Source organism: Diabrotica undecimpunctata, chromosome 4 (assembly GCF_040954645.1).
Source record: "Diabrotica undecimpunctata isolate CICGRU chromosome 4, icDiaUnde3, whole genome shotgun sequence".
In the NCBI taxonomy this organism is placed as follows: domain Eukaryota; kingdom Metazoa; phylum Arthropoda; class Insecta; order Coleoptera; family Chrysomelidae; genus Diabrotica; species Diabrotica undecimpunctata.
In genome coordinates, this window is record NC_092806.1 from 78,329,722 (window position 1) to 78,354,948 (window position 25,227).

At 31.3% G+C, this 25,227-nt stretch overlaps 2 protein-coding genes across 5 annotated transcripts in view; one reads left to right on the forward strand and one right to left on the reverse strand.

The window, feature by feature from the left end:
- The window catches only part of LOC140439716 (uncharacterized), a 241,028-nt gene that overhangs the window by 35,977 nt on the left and 179,824 nt on the right, over positions 1–25,227 (forward strand). The window lies entirely within an intron of this gene.
- Positions 24,988–25,227, reverse strand: part of LOC140439714 (carbohydrate sulfotransferase 11-like) — a 91,961-nt gene continuing 91,721 nt past the window's right edge. Inside the window, exon 7 of one of the 2 annotated variants that reach the window (XM_072529812.1) lies at positions 24,988–25,210. In XM_072529812.1, coding sequence (XP_072385913.1) covers positions 25,075–25,210 — 136 coding nt within the window. In that variant the 3' untranslated portion in view covers positions 24,988–25,074. The remainder of the gene's footprint in view (positions 25,211–25,227) is intronic. The other variant, XM_072529811.1, reaches the window with a different exon arrangement.

Consider the following 25,227-nt stretch of genomic DNA (forward strand, 5'->3'; position numbering starts at 1 on the left):
TACTAAATTAAAAAAATTGTTGACGACGTTACACAATAAAGAAAAATATATAATTCACTATGAAAACTTAAAGCAGGCTTTAAAACATGGTCTAGTGCTTACAAAAATACATAGAGTTTTATCATTTAGCCAATCAAATTGGCTGGCACCCTACATACAGCTGAACGCTAATCTTCGAGCTGAAGCAAAAAACGACTTTGAATGTGAAAATTTTAAACTAATGGTCAATGCTAATTACGGAAAAACGATAGAGGGAGTACGAGGAAGAAGGGACCTGCGTTTGGTCCGAAAGTATGAAGGGAGGCATGGAGCGAAGAATTTAATTGCTAGTCCATTATTTCATAGTAGAGTTTTATTTGATGATAATTTAATGGCAATTGAACTAAGAAAATCTAGTATTGTTTTTGACAAACCAATCTATATAGGAATGGCAATTTTGGAATTATCTAAAACATGTCTTTATGATTTTCATTATGATTTTATGTTAAAACAAAATTCAATTCAACAATGCAAATTGTTATATACTGATACTGACAGTTTATTATATGAAATAACTTGCTACGATGCTTATGAACAAATTATTAAAGCTAATCTTTCAAAATTTGACACAAGCGGTTACAAACCAGATAATGTTTATAATATCCCCCTACTGTCTGTGTCAAGTTAAGAATTCATAAAGGAGCCTTATGGGAAGCGGTGATGCCAGAACTACCGATAGACTGAGATAGGCGAGAGTAGTGGAGTTGCAGCGAAAAAGCAGGGCCGAACTGCATGTTATATTGCACATTAGACGTTTTTTCACTTAGGTAACTTTAAATTTTTTTTGTTTTTTTGAAAAATAAAAATTAAAGACATGTCTTTTTCTCACAACAGTTATTTATTAAATTTCGGCTTAGGTCATCATCAGACTCTTAAAAATATTCTTAATTGTTTAATGAACAAATTGAGTGAGTATTGTGGTAGATATTATTAGTGTCAGTAAAAAACATAAAAAAACAATAAAAACTTCTGTATATTTTAAAAAAAATACAACAGAACCATAGAAATGTAACAAATTATTTGGTTTTTTAGTTTGACATTTATATATTTACAATATTACAATTATCAAAAACTATGTACATTCTTCGTCCATATCCAAATCGGAATTGTCACTACTATCATATAAATCTATAACTATGGGAGTTACGTCTTCCATTAGACCGTCCACTTCCCAAAATTTTTTCTCCAGAGTCATTACATGTTGAATATAGTTTTTCCAGTTATCAGACGTAACATTTGAAAACGCTTTTTTTATGAGGTCCTCCATATCCTTCGCTTTGAAGGTGCTGTTATTTACGGCCACATGCCTTTTTACTTGGCTCCATACCATTTCAATTGGATTTAATTCGCAATGGTATGGAGGCAAACGAAGCACTTTGACATTATTTTGTTGTTTACAAAGTTCTTCAATTTTGTAATTATCAAAATTTTGTTTAAATTGCGCGACTACCTCCAAAAGCTCGCACTTCAGATAATTTTCTTCAAAAAATATGTCTTTTTGTCTTAACCAGTCCATAATGTTATTCTTATTCCACGATTGGTTAGGCAACAACTCGGTTTTTACACTATGATATGGAGCATTGTCCATAACAATAACCGTTTTTCGAACTAAGTTGGGCAACAGTTTGTTTTCAAACCAGTTCTCAAAACACGGACCGTCCATTTCGTCGTGATAATCAGCGCTGTTTTTTTTTGCAAGGAAAAACATTTCAGCACCGTTTACAAAACCATTTTCACTTCCGGCATGGACAAGGATGAAACGTGGTCCACGCTGAGTGGGATGCTTTAGTCCAGTACTTAGCCCTTTTATGAACGCATCTCTTGCCGAGGTGACGGTTTTGTCTTTCCATTCTCTGGAAACCGAGTGCCCCACATTGACCCATGACTCATCCAAATACACAATGTCATAGCCCTCAGCCCGATATTGTTTAATGGCCCTTAAATATCCATGCCTCCATGCAATTATATCAGGACGTTCTATTAGCACGGCACTTTTATCACGTTTTGCATAAACAAAGTTCATGTCTTTTAACAACCTGTACATTGTACTGCGGGTAAAATTTGGCAAGTTTTCGTCTTGGTTCACTTTTGGCAGAAGACGATTCAAAGTAGGAGGAATGTTTTCAAAAAAAAAACTATGCACTGTTCGACGAACGCCGATACGAACACCTTCATCGTAAGTATAGTCTCTGGAGTTGTTTCGGCAACGGGTTCTTTTTCTGTTTGTTTTTACCTCAGAAAGCTCACCTTCTTTGTCTTCCTGTACGATTTTTTGAATCGTACGAACTGACACTCCTGTCATCGCGGATACTTTGTCGAATACAATACGTTGACTTTCATCTCGAAGCAAATTAATGTGGTATCTCACTACGTTTAAGATCACTTTTTTAGCACTCAGATGTAAAATTTGACCACTTTTAAACGGCAAAACTGGATCCATTTTAACAATATAATTTTTTACACTTGAGATTTGAGTGCGCGATGGTTATGCCTTAACCCTTGTCCGGGCAGAAGAATTTAAAAACGTAATCGGGCAGTTTGGGCTTATGTATACAGACAAACATATAATCTCCACTTCACCTAATTACACTATTTTGAAAAACATACCGCTCATTTATCTATAACTCATAAATCTGTCTGCTTTCCAAATGTGCTTTCCAAATGACACTATTGTTTGGAATGACTAAGTACATAAAGAGAATTAGAAAACTATTAATAGTCAATTATAAAGTAATCAATATTGTTTACTGTTAGGGCCTGTTAGCCCGGCTTGCCCGATAATGGAAGTTTAAGCACAATATCTTAATTATTATTGCTTTCTATTTATTAACTATTGTGAAAGTAATATTTATAAGTAATTGTAGTCGTTAAGCTTATTAAATAGATACGTACCTATCTTTTTAAAATAAATTTGATTAACATTGGAAAATATAAATAAAAATTTGAATATAAATAAAGAATGGGTTATTTCGGCCGGCCCTGCATAGTCCCGTGAACTATTGGCAACATACGCCCGTAAGAAATGCACTGGCCTATCTGTTCAGTTGTGAATTCTTAACTTGAAACAGTCTGTAGTTAATAAAAAAATTCTTGGAATAATGAAAGATGAAACATTAGGAAAAATAGTTTCAGCTTTTGTGGGATTGCGATCAAAACAATATACATACAAGTTATTTAAAGAAATTCCTAATGAAAATAGCAAAGAAATTTCATTTAAAAAAGCAAAAGGTATTAAAAAAAACGTTGTAGCCAAAAAAATAACATTTGAAGACTATTTGTATTGCTTAGAAAATAGTGTAAGCAAGTGCGCAACACATCGTTATATTCGATCTATACTTCACACTGTTTTTAGTATTGAAGAAAAAAAAGTTGCATTGAATCCTTTTGATAATAAAAGATACTTGCTTGAAAATTCTTTTGACACTCTTCCCTGGGGTCACTATAGTATAATGCAGTAACAATTTTCTTTCAGATAATGATGATGATGAGTTTACAAAAACAATGTGTTAGAACAATATGCAAAAATATCAACAGCCTTTGCGATTTTATGTACACGTCCGGTCTACCTCAGGTATTAAATAAAAAAATTTGTAAAAAATATCCATCATATAAATTTCAAAAATTACTTGATGAGGATGCCTTACCCGAAGTAAATATGTATATGAAAGAATTTGAAAGTTATCAATGTAAGACTTGTTTATGTTATATTATAAAATTTGAATATGTATATATTAAAAAATACAATTTAAATTTATGTCAAGAATGCGCGAGAGACTTTGAAAGAAATTTAAGATTTTCAGATATTAAATGTGAATACAAGTTTGTTAAGTGGGATGACCTATACAGCGAGTCTTCCTTAAAAAATCTTTTTTTCTACTCAACTTATTTTTGTCAAAATGATTTTCATGATGTTTTATTTTTTCCTACTACACTCATTTATTGCAATTGTACATTATGATTTATATTTAGAAAATCTTTCGAACGTAAAACAACAACAACAAAAAAAATTACCATGCTTGTCCTTTTTACATTAATATTGTTACTAACCGTTTATACAGAATAAAAGAAATCTTTGATTAAATATGATTACTAACCATTTCACTAGAATTAAAAACTTATTAAACAATATTCTTTTGAATTATTATGTAAATCAAAAAGAATGTATTAAGTAGATAAATGTAACAAGTAGTTTTATTGGTTTTAAAAAATTAAAATCAAAAAAGGTATTTGTGATCCATATTTGTAAACAATAATAAAGTATTATAACGACTTATTGTTTTTTTTTTAAGTTATTCAATACTCAATATTTCCCCTTCTCTCTCACTTTACCAAATAAAAGGACAGGAAAGCAAATATTGCATTAGTTTATCGCTGAATTAGAAGTAGAAACGTAAACAATAGCATATCAAAATGTGTAACTCCAGATTTCCAAATACCGATATATTTATTGGAGAACGACGCTTTTATCTAAACCCGACTAAATCAAAGTATGTCGCAGTGTGCTTATCCCACCAGTTGAATTTTGCTCCATGTATCATGATATCTGGAATAAAGGGTCACAGTAATACTGTGGTGTTAACTGAAGAAACCTGGAATCACTTGCTATCTTACAAGTCAACCATTGATGACTTTTTATCGTCCATTTACATCCCAGATTCTATCGATGCTGGTCCATTTTTTTTGGAATTTCAACAGTTGCGATATGCTTCAGCAGTGAAAATTACAACTGGTCAGTCCCAAGTACTCCTTGGAGCCAATTCCGTTTCCACACTTTGGAGAATTCTACCACTAATTAATCATTTGTTAGAAACAACAAAAAGGCAAGAATTAGCTAATAATATAAAACTGGTACAAATGGGAGCAGTTTCGGCCAGTGATCCTATTCAAGAATCATTAGAAATTATAAAATCTATTAAATACGTAAATCCTTTATTGTATAGTTGGCTGATGGAACTCATTTACATTCATCCAGAACTTGTTCAGGAACCAGGATTGCAGTTATGACGACATAAAAAATTTGTAAGAATCAATGAAGAAGCAAACGTAGTTCATAACATGTTTACGTGGCAATTTGCATATAAATCAGCGCGTAAACCTTATTGGGAAATTTTAGCTGTAGACAGAAATCGATTCAAAAAACGAATTGAAGATGTAGAAAAAATTCTTAATCCCATATTATTATTACGTAAACATGTACAATAGTAAAACTGTTTTATTTATATAAAGTTTTATTAAAATAAAAAATTATTTGTAAATTTGAAGTTTTATTTAAAAAAAAAAGAAAAATTACATTTCATTAGGTATTATATTATTATGTTCTTTTTATCGATCCAGGAATTGTTTGAGTTGGACATTCCTAACCATTTTACAAAGACTTTTGAACCTTTACGACGTAAAATACGTTCAATTAAGTAGACACAAGGATGTCTGGTTTTCTGAAGCTCTTCGGTATAGAAACTTCCATTAATTTCTTCGCCAGCAGCATCTTTGAGTAAATAAGTGGTAGGATTCGTATGTTGAACGTCTCGAATAGTAAATATTTCGTTTGTCCACAAGGGCTGGTATCCTTTGGCAAATGCGTGGCGGTATCTACTTATTCGAACAAAGTCACCCTTACGAAATTTTGGCTTTCGGGGATCAACAGTCTTCATGTGATTATAAGCAGTAATATATTTTGCATTTTTTTCGGTTACTTGATTGGGTATTGCACCTGTGGTAGAATGGCGAGTAGAATTGTATTTTTTAACCAGTTGGGGAAGTACGTCTATCCACTTGTACGATCCTTGTAGACTAAATTGTTTCCATAACATCGATTTAAGCGTCCTAATAGCACGTTCTGCAATACTTGCTTTTAAATTTGAAAAAGAGCTGTAATGATTGATATGATAGTGTTCAGTTAACCGTTTAAAATGTAAATTGTAAAATTCCGTTCCATTGTCAGTTTGTAAATTTTTTGGAATTGTGTCCAATTGTTGCAAAATTTTCTTCATGCCGCTACTGATTTCTAAACCTGTTTTCTTTTTAATCGGTATCGCCCACATGTACTTGCTAAAAGCATTAACAACAACTAGAATATAGTTGTATCCTTTATTGATTTTAGCATAGGAAGTCATAATCGCCAAATCAGCCTGTAAAAGATCATGGAGACCTTTAACAATAACCCGTCGTCGCTTATAATTTATCCTAGCAGGCTTATGCAATTCGGCAACTATTTCAGCTTTAGACATTTTTTATTAGTGGACACTGTAACAACAGTTCAATGCAAATGGTGGATGGATTGCTTATCTTGAACGCTAATATATCCCCTTTTTCAATTGACATTCCAGTCAACTGACTAAATTTATAAGCTTTATTATTTAGCAATACATCTCCGTCAGCTGAATAAATAGTAAGACTTTCAATTTTGCCATTTAAAGGAAATGTAAAAGATGAAAGTCCGTTATCTAGTATATAATGCTCCTTATTCAAACTTGGTTTCTTTTCTCCTCTTATACGAATCAAATGTTTAACGTGATAATCAAAAGTCTCGCAAATATAAAATGCTGAATTAAAGCGAGGAGTATCTGATGAAGATACAATATCATTTTCAGAAAAAGTGCTATTGCTTGAATTAAGGTAGTGTTGATTAAACTTGTTGAGCGGCATAATAAAACTGTAAATCAAACAATTAGTTTGAGATATTTATACGCTTATTCAATTTTCTGTAATGGACAAAGAAGTACAAGTTCCAAAAATATTTTATCTGAGTGAAAGCCAGAATTGGGTGGCAAAAATTGATTAGGAAGCAAAAATTGGAGACTATCGCCTTCATTTACATCATACTTTTTGCGTATATCAAGTTCTTGAACTATATTTTTATTTTTATTTTTATAAATAAGTTTGTACGATTCTGGAAACAAGCTAATATTTGTGATAGTGCCACTTACCCTAAACGTGTAAGTAATAGTGTTATTATCTAACACAAAATGAGCTTTATCAACAAGGGAATTTTTAATACCTCGAATGGTAATGATACAGGTACTATAAAAATCACTTGGTGTGCAAATGTAAAAAAGAGAAGAAGAAGAAACAGACGGAGAAGCCGAAACAGTTTCGTTGTCAGAAGTACAACTTGTAGACGTAAGGTAATGTTGGTTGAACTTGTTAAGAGGCATTGTGTTAATAAAAAATATTGATCGAAAACCGCATATTTATGTAATAATTCCACCTTCACGTAGTTCTTCTAGAATAGAAACCATCTCGTTATTATGACCAGTATTTCCGGCATTTTGAGAAGCTATTAGTAATCTTAACCTATCAACAAGTTCATTATAATCATCAAAATATTTATAGTCAATGGGATTTGTATCATAAGACATTAGTGTCATTTTTCCTCCTTTTTTGGTCGCCATTTTTCGAGTAAGTACACCAGTTATAAGGGAAGATGGAATCGAACCAGATCTAGGACGTGTATAAACATGTAATTGTGGTTTAACGATAAAAAGCCATTTGTCTTTTATATCACTGGAAAATTTGCGAACTGGTAGGTCCTCCTTATTTTCTCTTCTATATGCATTGGTTCGCTTTATAATATCTATATAATTAGTAAGATCTTGTTTTGTATACGAAACGGGATTCTTCAAAAATAGCAACTCATAAAGTCCGACAGTACCTCGATAATTAACTTTTTTTATCTTTAAATTAGCTCCATGAAACTCAACGTCTGAATCTCCAATATAAAATTTATCCTCAATGGGATTATGAAAAATTCCTAATATATGATCGTACTTGTTGGAAGTATCCCGCACAAGTCCCTCGATAAACTCTCGAGGAAGTGGAGATGTAAATTGTTCGAAATATTCACGAAGAACATTTGGGTTGTTGATTGTTTGATAAAATTGAGATAGAGTATCGTCTATAAATTGATCCTCTCGAGTTCTATCTGGTAACTCTCCACTTTCATTTCTTGTTTCGTATGTTGTTTCGTTTCCGATAAACTGAGTGGGTTCTAGTTGAGTGCTATTATATTCTGGAGGTGATACAAATGACAATTGTCCGAAAGTCGAAGGACTTTTTTTAATAGGACTTATTTTATCAGATAAGTTAAGATATTGTTTTTTAGATAGATCTTCTGGTTTAATAAATGGATTTTTTATTGATTTGTCGCCCAATGCTGTTACTAATTCCTGGATAGGTTTAGTAAGGGGTGCGTAGGATTTTTCCAATTCCACTTGCGATTTGTCGTCACCACTTTTTAAAAGTCTAAATTTACGCTTAATGGCTCGACGTGATTTTACGAGTTGTTTTCCCAGTTGATCGTTCATGATGTAATAAAGTTTAAAATACTGTTAGGGCTTTATATAGCAATCAAACCCTTTTCTATATCTACCGCAAGAAACATCACAATCTTTATCGATTACAAGAAATCCAAATTTTTTATCCCAACATGAAGATGTCATATCTTTAAACTGTTGCCAAGTCATATGGATATTGGCGTGTTCTAAATATATGTGTTTTAAATTGGTAGTATCTTGTGGAAAAATTATTAAAAGATTGGCGTTATCGCGAATTAGCTGTTTTGGAATTACCGAGTATGTCTGACAAAGATAAAAACAATCTGTATGTTTATGCCGACCAAAACTAAAATAACTACGTATAATGTTTTGATCACAAGAAGCGACGTCGTCAAATATAATAACTGAGTTGTTTTTAATATTTTCCGGATGTGGTATATCTTCAGCGTTGCTGTACTCTTGATATCCAATTTCTAGCAATGGTTCAAGTACTGATCGTAGATACTGATATTTTGCTTGTTGTAATGATTTGGAATACAGGTAGACATTTTCAAATTTTAATCCGTTAGGATGCTCCAGTAATGCTAATAGCACGTTAGTTTTTCCCGACCCACTCGGACCTACAATAAGTGCTCTTTTCGAATCTCCTCCAAAGATGGGACCATGTTTTCCTACAGTAGGTATAGTTCCTAAATCATAGTTAGGTACGGGCAGGGATACTTTTTGTCGTTCGATCTTCATGACTTACAATGAAGGTATAAAAGGTGTGCGAGTATATATAAAGAATCACATACTCATGAAAACTGTCAGAGCTTCACGAAAACGCACAGGAAAAGGTCTGATAAATAGCTTGATTAACAAGCTACCTTTTGAACTTCATATTCCAGGCGGCTATTCTTATTGCGGACGTTAGTATTACTTTTTATCTATTTAGATTAAAACGATTTCTAACTTTGTTGTTATTTTAGCTGGAACCAAATTAAAAGAACGACTCGCACGAAGAGATCCTGGGATTAATCCTTTGGACGAAGCGTGCAAGGAACACGATATAGCCTACTCCTTAAACAAAGACATTGGTGATCGTCACAGAGCTGATCAAATTTTGGAACATAAAGCGTGGGAAAGGGTAAAGTCCAGGGACGCTAAGTTAGGGGAAAAGGTCGCTGCTTATTTCGTAACTAACGTAATGAAAGGCAAACGCAAACTTGGAATGGGTCTCAAAAAAAGACCTAAAAAACGAGTTATTCGTGCACCAAAAAAAGGTGGATTTCTTCCACTACTCTTACCAATATTGGGAGCACTCGCTGGTTTGGGTGGGGGAGTTGCGGGCATCGTAAAAAATGCAAATGATATCAAGGCAAGCCGTGAACAACTTGAAGAACAACGAAGGCACAATATGGCAATGGAACAAAATCAAAAGACAGGCTCCGGGTATTACTTAAAGCCATATAAGGGCTACGGAATGAAGAAAGTAGTAACAAAGAAACGATCAAAGGGAGGTAAGGGTTTTTACCTAAAACCTTTTTTAAAAAACTCCCGGTAAGGTTACCTGACAAAATTATGACCAATGTTGATCTTCTCAAATATGTAAAAAAGCTTGAAATTCCTAATTTTTGTGGAATATATATGCGTGATTCATTGCCGAAAAAAATAAATGAATATGAATCAGCTATTATTAACCTTGACAAACAATCTGGAAAAGGTACACATTGGACCGCTTATACGAAAAATAAAGATTTAATTACGTACTTTGACAGCTATGGTAACTTAGCTCCTCCTATAGAGCTTGTTAAATATTTTCAAAGTAACGGTAGGGTAAACATCAAATATAATTATGAATCAGTACAACCCTTTAACTCTTACCACTGCGGACAGTATTGTCTGAAATTCTTATATAATCAGTACTATTAAAAAGTTTCATTTTATCATCAACCTTTATTGTGAAATGTCGTGTACATTTACGTTAAGCGGTGCATCTTCAATTTTAAGTGCACAATTTAATCCACCCATATATTTAGAGGAAAATTCGGAATATGAAATAGGATTATCAAATTTTGAAACATTTAATACTATCCCTAATGTAGACAAAACTAATAACATGCTCGTTTGGGGTGCCGAGAATAAATTTAAATATAAAATTCCCACAGGAGCTTACGAAATGAACGACCTTATAAAAATAATTAAAAATAAGTTTATTGAAGGTAATGAAACAATAATTCATATTACTGGAGATCCCATAACTTCACTAATTTCCTTGAAAAGTAACGATTGGATTGATTTTAGTGTAGATAATTCAATAGGATCTTTACTGGGATTTCCAAAAATAAAACTTGAACCTAACAAAGAACATACATCTTCAGTTCCAGTTAATATCTCGAAAGTAAACACAATTCTCTTGGATTGCAATATAGCCACTGGTTCCTTTTTAAATTCCGATCCTGTTCATATTATTCACGAGTTCTTTCCGACCGTTCCGAGTGGCTATAAAATAGTTGAACAACCTGTTACTATATTGTATTTTCCCGTTAGTGTTAAAACTATTAACAACATAACTGTCCGAGTTTTGGATCAAACAGGTGAATTGATCAATTTTCGAGGTGAAACAATTACCGTACGTCTACATTTGCGGAAAATTCAATAGCAAATATGGTATTGCATTTTTACAAAACTGCTGCTTTTCCGAAACATTTACAAAACTATAAAAGACGACAACGCAACAAAAAACATTACAGTTCTTCGACAGCGCGGCCCAAACTGCTAACCGTACGCAATCGTAACTTTTTGAAAGCGCTTGGTTTTCACGTTCTTATTTAATAATGGATTTATTAAGTGTTACCGATGAGCCCTTTAGTGATACATCAATCGAAAACTGCCAATTTCATAGTTATCAACCGTACAATTCAGCATCTCCTAACTACAATGATGAGGTCAGAATAATAATAACAGATTTTGACGCTCTTACTGCGCCCAGTAATAGCTATATTTACATTGAAGGTCAATTACTGACCGACAAAAATCAAGTTCCAACAAAATTCAAATTTATTAATAACGCTATTGCCTACTTGTTTCGAGAAATTCGATATGAATTAAACGGGGTAAATGTAGATTCCGTACGAAATCTGGGCTTAGTTTCTACTATTAAAAATTATTTGTCATTAAACGATAATACATCTAAACTTTTAATTAACGCAGGGTGGTGTCCAAATGAAAAAGACCGCATTCTAACTGATGACAAAGGAAATTTTAATTTATTTATTCCGCTCAGACTTTGGTTGGGAATATTTGAAGATTTTACAAAAATTATTATGGGAATGAGACAAGAATTGGTACTGATTCGAGATAAAGATGACATAGACGCAGTATTATCAACAGATGAGACAGAACATCCAAAGATAAAGCTGTTAAAGCTATCATGGCATGTTCCTCACGTTACTCCTTCGATTTCTCAACAGATTATATTAAATAAAATCCTCAATAGTAATAATGAGCTACCCATTAAATTTAGAAGCTGGGAGCTAATCGAATACCCTGCTTTACCAAATTCCACGAGACATACGTGGCCTGTCAAAACATCTACTAAATTAGAAAGCCCGAGGCATGTTATTATTGCATTACAAGACGGAAGAAAAGGAAATTTGTTAAAGGACCTGAGTCAATTTGATCATTGTAACCTGAGAAATATTCGTGTTTTTCTAAATTCTAACAGATATCCGTACAATGATCTGGAGCTAGATTTTGACAGTAACCGCTTTGCTACTTTATATGAAATGTTTGCAAATTTTCAAGAATCTTATTATCATCTAACAAGTAATCAACCATTATTAACTCCACAAGAATTTAAGGAAAAAGCACCCATAGTACATATCGATTGCTCTCGTCAGCCTGAAGTTCTTCAAAGTGGATCTGTTACTCTGAGAATTGAATTTGAAACTACTAAGCCAATAGGTACTAATATCTCAGCGTACTGTCTCATTTTACATGAGAAAGAATTTTATTACAACCCGCTAACAAAGATTGTAAGACAAGTATAATCATTTTTCTCAATTATCGAAAGTCACTAACAGACTTTTAGAGACAAGACAAGTATAAACTTTTTTTTTTTTTATTTTTCGAAAGTCACCAACAGACATACAGACTTTACAAACAAACATACATACATTTTTCCTTTTTTCTTTTCTGTTTGAAATTTTTTTAATGAAATCATACACAAATAATAATAAGTTATTCCCAAATTTACGACATCGTCTCTGTTATTTTAATTTTGTTAAATTAGTCTCTTTTAAAGAACGATTGCGTAAGCAGCATCTCCAAAAATTGAAAATTCTTAAACAAGACCTACAAATATATCTCAATTACAAAACAACTATACGTCAGTTACGACAACTTCAAATATGCGAGTAGTCGTTGACGTTCAGGGCTTTACAATAGGTAAGAAAAAGTTTTTTCCTAAGGAATTGGCCATATACGATGGAAAACAAGCAGCCCATTATATTTTTCGACCTCCTTTTGCAAAAAAACTATTAGACTTGGAGGATTTCCGAAAAGCCAATTGGTTATCGAGCAACTACCATTTTTTACAATGGGAAAACGGTTTCACACCAATGTTTCAGTTTTCCAATATTTTACATTTTCACACAAAAAACGCTTCAGTCGTAATGGTTAAAGGAAAAGAAAAAGCTGAATACATTAGGACCTACTTGAAAGATAAAGTATATGAATTGGAAGAAACTCCTAGTCTCCAAATGTCTTTGCCGAAATGTATGGGACATACCAACAATTTATGTATGTGTGCTTTAACTAATGTATATTATTTGTTCGATACGTTTGTTATGCAATAAATTGTTGAAAAAAAAAAAAATAACATGTTTTATTTATTTCCCCACCCTTTCTGTATCATATAAAGGCAAATATTTTTTATAAATTTTATTAGTATTCACGATGTGTGATAAAGAAAGAGGTTACGATATAGCTGGCTTTTATCACAATGATTTTAACACAACTAGTTTAACTAATTTCTATTATAGATTATCGACGTTTAAAAACTGGAAAGGACTGATATCGGCCATTGAGTTGGCTGCATATGGCTTTTATTTTTTACAACTACAAGATATTGTAAAATGTTTTCATTGTAATGTAGAAATTTATAGATGGATGTCAAATGATGACATTTATAAGGAACATATAAAATTCAGTCCTAATTGTACGTTTGCATCGAATATACACAATCTTTTCCATAAAAACAACAGAACGGAAACTAGTGACAACAAAATAAATCAAAAACGTGGTGAAAAAAACAATAAAAATAACAAAACGGAAACTAGTGACAGCAAAACAATCGAGAAACGTGAAAAAAATAAAATGGACTATAAGTGCATTTTTCTAAATGTATTAATCATTTTGATCCATTCAAGCATAATTTTTACACTCAACTCTCTATATAAATAGAAGAAAATAGATAATTTTTTTAGTGATATGGAAAATGTTGGATGTACAATATATACTTTTAACTGCAGTCATAAACAATACGCTATTTCTTTCTCACCCGTTTAATACTCAAGAAGTCTGGATCTGTTTTGACCACGGAAATCATTATGAAACCTGCTCTAACTGGACAAAAATGACTATATACGTTCCAAATATTTCACTAACTCTGAACGCAACAATACCACAAGATAGTATAAACTTTAAACTTAAATTTTTAAAGCAACATGGAAGAATAGTTGAGACTTTGTGGACCAAAATCATAAATTGCGAATCTGGGACAAATCAGCAGTGTACTAGTTTGATCTTGTATTATATCGCAGTTTGCCTAACAATAATGATTGCAGGAATTATATTTAATTTATGGAGGAGAATGCGGGAAAAGTCACAACAATTGGAAATAAAACAAGGTCGATGTGCGAAATAAATTAGAAAAAGTTGAATCCCAAGTAGAGCTGTAGCAGTATTCATTTTGGCAATATTTGTTTATTTATTTTATATAAAATGTATATTTTATTAAAATTAAATAGAACATTATGTTTTTTATTTATTTTCGGACTAAAAATACTATTTTTTCCTTTATTTCTTTGTTTTAGAAATAAGACAGTAATTTGCAACGAAACATGAGAACATAAAACAGTAATAAAATACCTACAAATTTCTAAATGCAAATTTTGTTTATCAGTGTAAATTATAGTAATTACATAATATATAAAAAATGATTTTACTCACCAGATTAGTTGTTCTTTTCTTTTGTGGTTTAAAGACAAAATAAAATGATTTTTTTTTATTTGTGTACCTATTTATATACAGTTAAGGATGTTAATTTGAATGTGATTTGCATACGAATGACTTAGAATTATTATACAATATAATTAAATATTTAAAAATTTATCGACATAATGTTCTTATAATATTATGCAGATTAAAATGTCATCTTTTTCAACATTTGTTTATGGACTTGTTTCCCCAATAAACAAGTCAATTTATAATGACTTTCTTTGTTAATACTCTTAAAGGTTAATATTCTTAATAATAATTTATTCAAAAATTATTGATCTAATCAAATAATGCAAATATTTATTTTTGCAATATTTAATGAATAATAAATTAATGGACTTGTTTCTCTTCGGTTTCAAATAAAAATTCTTAATAACATTTTTGTTAAAGCAGGTACGTATTTGGATATTTAGTAAATATTTAATCACAACTAAATTATATTATTGGTTTTGTTTAATACCAGGTAAATTCTTAACAATAATTTATACAAAATTATTGGTCTGGACATTTTAAAGCAAATATGTACTTGTATAGTAAATATTTAATCACAACTAAATATTATTATTAGTAGTATATACAACAGCCTACTTTTCATCAATAAAACAATTCTTTTCGAACCTAAACTGTGTGATTCTAAGAAAACTAGTATACTGATATACATACATACATTTTAAAACAATAAAAAAATAGAATTATATTTCTTTTCTATTTTTTACATACACACACACATACATACATACATACATACACACACATACATACATACATACATACATACACCCAGAACGGTCGGGTATATCATTCGTGATTCAAAACCCCCATAATATTCAGAAATTTGGTCCAAACCTACTGCCAACCCCCAGAATAACACCCACAGGACCTTTTAGATACTCCAAGAACTACTAATACTCCCCTATATAACAATCATGATCCACAGTCCCCCCATTAAAGCCAAACATTATGATTTCATAGCCCCCCATCAACTTCCCAACGCTGATCCACAAACCCCCTTCAGACTACACGATCAAGGATTTTTTGCCTGTACCACGCTATTTCGCTGTATTCTTGATTGCTAAACCCCCTCTAACACTCTACTATAATACGATTTAAAAGTTAAACTTTTGACTTACCAAGCATGTAAAAATTTGTTACTAAAAAGTAGACGTCACAATTAAAATAATATTAAAAACATAGGACATACCCACTAAGTCACTACATGTAAAATATATTTTAGATCTAATGTGTTGTTTATTGAAGTTAGTTTATCGTTTAAACAACCAGTTATTTTAACATCATAGGCGTTCTGAGATTGTCTTATTATGTGTTTTTAAATTAAGTTAAAATATATTTTGTTCAAATTTTTGACATCTTTTTTATCATTTATTGCATTATTATTTTTTTTTTATTTGTATAGACTCTAGAAGCTCTCTCTTTTTCCTGTTGGGTTCACTTTTTAGGATCTTGGTTTTCTCAAAATCAAATTTATGTTTTTTTTCGTTTTCATGTTTTGTGAGGGCGGTTGAGTTTTTTTTGTCATATTTGTGGGAACGTATTCTTGAGTTAAGTAGCTGACTGGTTTGTCCAATATAAACTCCATCACAATTCGAGCAGGGAATTTCATATACAACATGCGATCTTATTAATAGAGGGGTTTTTGTTTTTAATCTTGTAAAATTCTTTTTCAAAAGATTGTGCCCTTTATGAGCAACCATAATATTATGTTTGGACAGAAGATTTGCAATTTGTTCTGATAATCCTTTTATATAGGGAAGAGACATATAGTTTTTCTTTACCGTGTTGGTTTCATTGTTATTATTGTTATTGTAAAATTTATGCAGTCGCGATTTGAAAGTGTTGTCGATAAGGTGGTGTGGGTATGAATTAAGTGTTAGTGCTGTTTTTGCTTTTTTAATGGCCTGAGGTCTATTAATAGGATCGGATAATCTAATAGCTCTATCGGCGAGTCCGATAACTACTGATTTCTTTTGAGACAGGGGATGATGAGAGTTGAAATTCAGATATCTCGATGACCAGGTTTTTTTGGTGTACCATGAAGTAGTTATAGTGCTGTTTTCTCTATGTAAGGTCAGGTCCAGAAAATTAATTTGATGATTTTTTTCAATTTCTAATGTAAATTTTAGTTTTTGGTGAAAGTTATTGAATTCATTTAGTAAAATATCCATTTTATCCTCTGGTGCTGCGCTCAAGCAGTCATCTATATAGCGATAGAAAAAAGGTATATCAAAATCTATTTTATTTAAAACAATTTCCTCTAGATGCTCTAAAACTAATTGAGCGATGGCACTGGATATGCTAGCACCCATAGCACATCCATCTGTTTGTTGGAAGATTTTGTTTTTATATAGGAAATAGGTTGATTTTAATGTTGTTTCGACTGCTAGCAGAAATTCTTCTAGAGGGATGTCTGTGAACGCTTTGATTTCATTCCACTTTTTTTTAATAATGTCTTTCGCTAAAGCTATTGGAATATTGGTGTATAAAGATACCACATCGAGAGAAACTAATTTATAATTTGGAGGTAAATGTATATTTTTGAGTTTTAATTTCAGGTGATCAGCGTCTTTTAAATAGTGTGGATTTTTATTTATTACGTTGGAAATAATGTTCTTCAAATATTTTGAAAGGTTTTCAAAAGGAGACTGAATGCATGAAACAATAGGTCTCAGCGGTACACCCTCTTTATGTGTTTTGGGTAGACCGTATATTTTTGGAATTACAGCATTATGTATCTTGAGCGAATTAGCAGTGTTAGGTGAGATGTAGCACATTTTTTCCCATCTGTCGACTAATTCGTTATTTCTTTTTTGGAAAATATTTGTAGGATCATTTTTCATTTCACGGTATGTTGTGTTGTCATTCAATAGAGAATTCATTTTACTGTCATAGTCTTCGGACTCCATAATAACAGTCTTGTTAGTTTTGTCAGGTTTCAGAACAACTAAATTGGGGTTCTCGTTTAAAAAAGCTTTTGTCTTTTTAATTTTCTTTTGTATTGTTTTGTTTTCAAAAGGGTATTTGTTTTTGTTTTTAAAGTTTGTCAAAATGTTACAACATTTAGTTCTGATATCATCCTGTACATTTGTACTTAAGTTAGAAATTGAACTCTCAATTGAACAAATAATTTCTGATGTTGGGATATCATTTTTATTACGGATGGGAACCGCAAAATTATCTCCTAGACTTAAAACATCTTGTACGTCACTGGGAATTTCTGCATTTGTTAAATTTTCTAACCAAGTATCCTGCAATTTATTATTGAGATTTTTATTATCCGATTTTAATGATAGCATATTAATTTTTTTGATATTTCTATCGCGAATTTTACAAAAAGTACGTTCATTGTATTGTATGGATGTTTCTTTAAATGTATTAAAAGTAGCAACTGGTAATGCTTCGATTAATTTTGTTTCTAGTTTTTCTAGTTCCGAGTCTAAAGTTTTTAATGAGATAGTGGTATCTGCTATGAGTAAATTCAAGGTTTGTTTTGTGAATACAGTAAAAACGTTACCAAATTTACGTGCAAGGTTTACAGAATTAAGAATAATGTGTTCTATATTTAAATTTAAAAAGTTTGGTATTAAATTTTCTGTTTTACATCTAAGTAAAAAAATTCTTCGATTTCTTTGATTTGTCCTCTTAGTCAATAATTTTTTGTAGAGTTTCATCTGTTGGACGGTTGTTTTTCCGAAGTTGGTTTCAATACCAAGGTAGAAAGGCACATTTTCACCCATGCCTAAATATATTGTTTGAGTTTAGTTCTTGAACCTTAATATATATTTTTTTAGTGGATTTTCTTGGGCTTAGGTTCATAAAAAAATTTGATTTGGTACTAAGGCATTTTCATATATTTATTCGACGTTTCGGCAGGAAATCCATGCCTTTTTCAAGAAGTAATATTGACTAAAAAAACATTTTATGACAGACATAATACGATTTAAAAGTTAAACTTTTGACTTACCAAGCATGTAAAAATTTGTTACTAAAAAGTAGACGTCACAATTAAAATAATATTAAAAACATAGGACATACCCACTAAGTCACTACATGTAAAATATATTTTAGATCTAATGTGTTGTTTATTGAAGTTAGTTTATCGTTTAAACAACCAGTTATTTTAACATCATAGGCGTTCTGAGATTGTCTTATTATGTGTTTTTAAATTAAGTTAAAATATATTTTGTTCAAATTTTTGACATCTTTTTTATCATTTATTGCATTATTATTTTTTTTTTATTTGTATAGACTCTAGAAGCTCTCTCTTTTTCCTGTTGGGTTCACTTTTTAGGATCTTGGTTTTCTCAAAATCAAATTTATGTTTTTTTTCGTTTTCATGTTTTGTGAGGGCGGTTGAGTTTTTTTTGTCATATTTGTGGGAACGTATTCTTGAGTTAAGTAGCTGACTGGTTTGTCCAATATAAAATCTTTAAAAGACGCTGATCACCTGAAATTAAAACTCAAAAATATACATTTACCTCCAAATTATAAATTAGTTTCTCTCGATGTGGTATCTTTATACACCAATATTCCAATAGCTTTAGCGAAAGACATTATTAAAAAAAAGTGGAATGAAATCAAAGCGTTCACAGACATCCCTCTAGAAGAATTTCTGCTAGCAGTCGAAACAACATTAAAATCAACCTATTTCCTATATAAAAACAAAATCTTCCAACAAACAGATGGATGTGCTATGGGTGCTAGCATATCCAGTGCCATCGCTCAATTAGTTTTAGAGCATCTAGAGGAAATTGTTTTAAATAAAATAGATTTTGATATACCTTTTTTCTATCGCTATATAGATGACTGCTTGAGCGCAGCACCAGAGGATAAAATGGATATTTTACTAAATGAATTCAATAACTTTCACCAAAAACTAAAATTTACATTAGAAATTGAAAAAAATCATCAAATTAATTTTCTGGACCTGACCTTACATAGGGAAAACAGCACTATAACTACTTCATGGTACACCAAAAAAACCTGGTCATCGAGATATCTGAATTTCAACTCTCATCATCCCCTGTCTCAAAAGAAATCAGTAGTTATCGGACTCGCCGATAGAGCTATTAGATTATCCGATCCTATTAATAGACCTCAGGCCATTAAAAAAGCAAAAACAGCACTAACACTTAATTCATACCCACACCACCTTATCGACAACACTTTCAAATCGCGACTGCATAAATTTTACAATAACAATAATAACAATGAAACCAACACGGTAAAGAAAAACTATATGTCTCTTCCCTATATAAAAGGATTATCAGAACAAATTGCAAATCTTCTGTCCAAACATAATATTATGGTTGCTCATAAAGGGCACAATCTTTTGAAAAAGAATTTTACAAGATTAAAAACAAAAACCCCTCTATTAAAAAGATCGCATGTTGTATATGAAATTCCCTGCTCGAATTGTGATGGAGTTTATATTGGACAAACCAGTCAGCTACTTAACTCAAGAATACGTTCCCACAAATATGACAAAAAAAACTCAACCGCCCTCACAAAACATGAAAACGAAAAAAAACATAAATTTGATTTTGAGAAAACCAAGATCCTAAAAAGTGAACCCAACAGGAAAAAGAGAGAGCTTCTAGAGTCTATACAAATAAAAAAAAATAATAATGCAATAAATGATAAAAAAGATGTCAAAAATTTGAACAAAATATATTTTAACTTAATTTAAAAACACATAATAAGACAATCTCAGAACGCCTATGATGTTAAAATAACTGGTTGTTTAAACGATAAACTAACTTCAATAAACAACACATTAGATCTAAAATATATTTTACATGTAGTGACTTAGTGGGTATGTCCTATGTTTTTAATATTATTTTAATTGTGACGTCTACTTTTTAGTAACAAATTTTTACATGCTTGGTAAGTCAAAAGTTTAACTTTTAAATCGTATTATGTCTGTCATAAAATGTTTTTTTAGTCAATATTACTTCTTGAAAAAGGCATGGATTTCCTGCCGAAACGTCGAATAAATATATGAAAATGCCTTAGTACCAAATCAAATTTTTTTATGAACCTAAGCCCAAGAAAATCCACTAAAAATATATATATATATATATATATATATATATATATATATATATATATATATATATATATATATATATATATATATATAATTTTTCTAGTCCTTAAACAAATAAGCTCACATTTCACCAAACATACTACTTGGCACCAGATTTTGATTTCAATAATTGTATGTACTCACAATTTATACAATTTGTCAGTCTCTCCTTCATACTTTGGCCATTTATACTTCACAGGTACAGGCATACTTATTTTTGTATAAATGTATGACTTGGGATGTTTTTGTCAACAGCAAATTGTGTGAATATACTTTTTAAGTAACAATTTACACAAGGTGTATTTGGAATCTCAGTTTCACCACCACACTTTGTACATTTATATTTCACGGGTACAGGCATGTTCAAAGAGTACAATGAAAATGAACTTTGTGTTCTATTTACAGCTATTTTATTATTCTTATTTTTTAACATGCGATTACATTATTTTTATTGTTGCGGTCTCGTGTCTCTTTACATACATTCTACTAGGTATATTTTTAGCACCACTCTCTTCCTTGTACACCTCTTCCAATTCACAATTTATACACAGCTCATTTCGTTGGTCAGTGTCATCACACTTTGGACATTTATATTTCACAGGTACAGGCATATTTCTTTTTCTAACTCAAAGTTTCGTTGAAGTTGTTTGTTGTTTATTATTTTAAAAACACGATACACTGATTCTACAAAATCACAAGCAGGACTATATTTTTTTGTTCTTCAATTGCGTTGTCATTTGTTTCCCATTTATAAATCTTTATACCACATTTGAGACATACTCTATCACCGAATTGAAGATAGTAAAATCCACAAGCAGCTAACTCAATTTCAGATTTCTTCCCCTTCCAATTCGTAAAAGTTGCGAGTCTTGAATAAAAATTTTCCGGTTGTAGCGTGTACACCTCAAGACACATTTTGATTACTGACTGACAAAATTTCACGTCATACTTAAATATACTTAAAGAAAAAAGCTATTTCTCTACACTTTGTAAGAGTACACAGACTAGACTAGGCTAGGATAGACAGATAAGACTTGTCAAGTCCGTACAATTTATTTTTTAACTCACACAAATTTTTCAAGTCTCAGTACAAAATTTATTTCGATCATCCTGTCAAAATTTAACGAAAAGAAGACGAGATCGAAAGATAAGCGATGAGTTTTGCACTTCACATACAGAGTGGTCCATTCCACTCATATACACCCCTCTCTGGTCATTGAAGAAGAAGAAGAGATCTAGAGATAAGCGACCACTTCGTACGACCTTCTGGTCATTGTCTATCACTTCTTCGGGAATGAAGAAGAGATCTAGCGATAAGTGACCACTTCTTACAACCCTCTGGTCATTAACGATCACTTTTTGTACTTCTTGTAAACCCCCAAGGTCAAACTAGGCCATCGATGCGTTCACACATCGGAGACCCTGATGGACAGGTTACCAAAGTGAGTTTGTACCCCGCTTGCTATACTATTAATGTTACCTAATCTTTGTATGCAAAAATTTTTGTGTTGCAAAAAGACAATATATTTGTAAATTGATGAGCTATTAACATTGAAAAGTGTGTCTCTACTTATCTGTTAACATCTTTTAAAAAGACGAATAACTCAAAAAATATAAGTTTTGACGTATGGTGCTTTATACAAATTTTGTCTACAATTTTAGGCAGAATCTAAAAATGCTATAATATACAGGGTGTTATATTTAAAATAATTAAATTTCTGTTCACCCCCGGTATAACCGGAAGTCACATGTCTGTTAAATTATTTTATTTAAGTTTGTCATATTAGCGGCACCAGGAAATAGGAGTAGAGGTAGACCAAGACTGAGATGGAGGTGTAGTGTGGACGAGGAAGATCGGCCCTGCAAACTGGCAACGGTTGGCGATGAACAGAATGACTGCGCAAGGTAGAGGCTCAACTAGAACTGTAGCACCACTGATGATGGTAATAATGATGATGATGAAGTTTGTTATAATTTGTAATCCCCATAAACCAATTTTCATAAATATCCTGTAAGTAGTGTCCAATATATAGATAGTGTAAGTTGAAGGCAACAGCTTCAAGAATTATCGAAATAATTTTACAGCAATTGTATCATGAAGCAGACAGTACATTAAAATGTATCAAACAAATGATAAAATGGTCCAAGTTGAAGAATAGTTCTATGCCATTCTATGATTTCCAAGATGCATAGCTGCAGTTATTTGTGCTTTGTACTAATAATTTTTTGTATTAAATGTCCAAACAATATCTTGTTCCTTGTTCCTTAATATCTCTTTCATGATTGGCATTTTCTCTCTTCTGTGTCCTTTTATCGATCATTCTCTTCATTTAAAACTCCTAGTTTTCGTTAATATTTTTTCTTGGTCTCTATAATTGATTTATATTTGCATATTTCCTCAATAAGTAAAAGTTCCTCTTTTTGTGAACTTTAAAGAAAGACTTCCTTTTAATACGGAAATAACTAATAACAATTAACAACTTTATACACAAATTAACGTACAATAAGAAATAAGGTTATGTCGACAAAAACAAAGCAAAATTGATAGAAACGCAATTACTAACCTACTAATTTTTAAACACTAAAGTTTACTTTTAATTATGAAAAGAGTTGTAGGTTTTACGAAACCGGGTGTGCCATTAAATGCACTTTGGTCTTAAAGTGAACATTAGTTAAGGTTTACTTTAGGTGTCATTATGAAATCGGGCGTTAATTTTTATTCTATACACTTCTCGTTTTAAAATAATTTCATATAAATATAATGTCTGATTTTTACAATTATCAGTTCAACTATTATATTAAAGTGCAACAAAAAGAGTTATTAGTAAAATATTTTAAGTTGAATTTTCATATTTATACTTTGGAAGAAATTTCTAAGTTAGCACATGGATTTTTACGAAAATTTTTAAATACAGAAAACATAGTACATATAAAGCTTTGCGCTAGTCTACAGTACCGAATACTGTACCACTTTTTTCTTCTAAAAATAGTTGTTGCTCCACTTCTCTATTAACTAAATATTCGGTTTAATCATTATTCCTCAATTTAAATATTTATTTATTTCAGTTAAATTCTCATTTGCCCTTGTAGTATAGTAACTTTCATTTATTTCCGACTATTTATAAATTATTTGTCTGTTGGTAAGTCCGATTTCCGCTTGTCATGTAAGTTTCAATTAAAAGAATTTTTAGAAAGAGAGAATTTTTTTCTTCATTTAAACAAGAAATCGTTCAGAAATCCATTTTTACGGTTCACACACTTTACTTCTTGGATTTTTCTTACGTATTGGACCCTCATTGTCTTGTCACCTTTTTGGTGGGTGTTCCTTCAACTGGTGTTCTTCACGACTACCTATCAAAGGGATGTAGCCAGCCTAAAATTCTAGCTGCTACAACGATGGATTAACATCTCTATTGAAGCCTGCATACATCTGAATCCCATAATTATCTTCATGTGAGAATACATTTATCTTCTCCAGAAATGGCTCATGTGAAACCATCTTTAGCTCTCCTCCAGAAGTGATAGTTACATAATTGTCGTAAGTATATTTTTACGTTTTTATTAATTTGTAAAACTGAGGTAAGATTTTTTTGATATTAAATTTAATTTCTTTGTATTTAATAAATATGATTAGTTAGTATAATCTTTTATTTGTCCCTGTCAAACTTCTCATTGTACGGTTTTCATTAAGATAAGGTGTACCTACACCTGAGAAAGAGCTAGTCAAAGCCCTAACAATAAAATTGGGATCTCAAATGTCGTTTCATAGTTACACGACTGGGGAGTCATTGTATTGTTAAACATTTTCACCCAATGATCTATGTGGTAGTTTTATAGTTAGACATTGGTTGCTATTTTATTAAACATTTAGAGGGTGTAAATATGGGGGTATACAAAGAATAATATTGCGATGCAATGAAGGATAATGATTAAAGAGAATATTTAGTTGATAGAAAAGTTAAGCGCCAACTATTTTTAGAAGAAAAATAGTGAAACAAAATACAAGGTTAATAGATGAATAATAATGAGAAATGAATCAGAATAAAATAATCATTTGAAGAAAAATAACAAACCCGTGACGTTTATAACGTTACAGTCTTTTATGTGGTAGAGTATTGGAAAAACAATTTAGAAGCCCTGTGTAATCCAGGCTCAAAAATTAAGTAACCTATGAAAATTAAGTTCTGTAAACTACAAGAAAATTATTATTATGTATAAGTAAAACTATGTTTAATATAAATAAGATAATAAAAATCAGAGGAAAATATTTTAACAAATAACACAGTTAGTTATAAATCTATTTTTATTATTCCAAAAAGGCAAAACAACCTATAAACTAATTATCACAATTTTGTTAAAATTGATCAAGCTTGAGACGGATCTTTAAAACTTGTTGTTTTAATATACTTTGGGTAAATCGTTTTGTTGAAAATCTTTCATACTTATGGCGGCCAGCAGTGAAGATGGATCATTATCGGGTATGCCATACTCCAGATATCCATGTAAGGAGTAGTTAAATAATTCAAAATCATACCTGAAAAATTATATTAT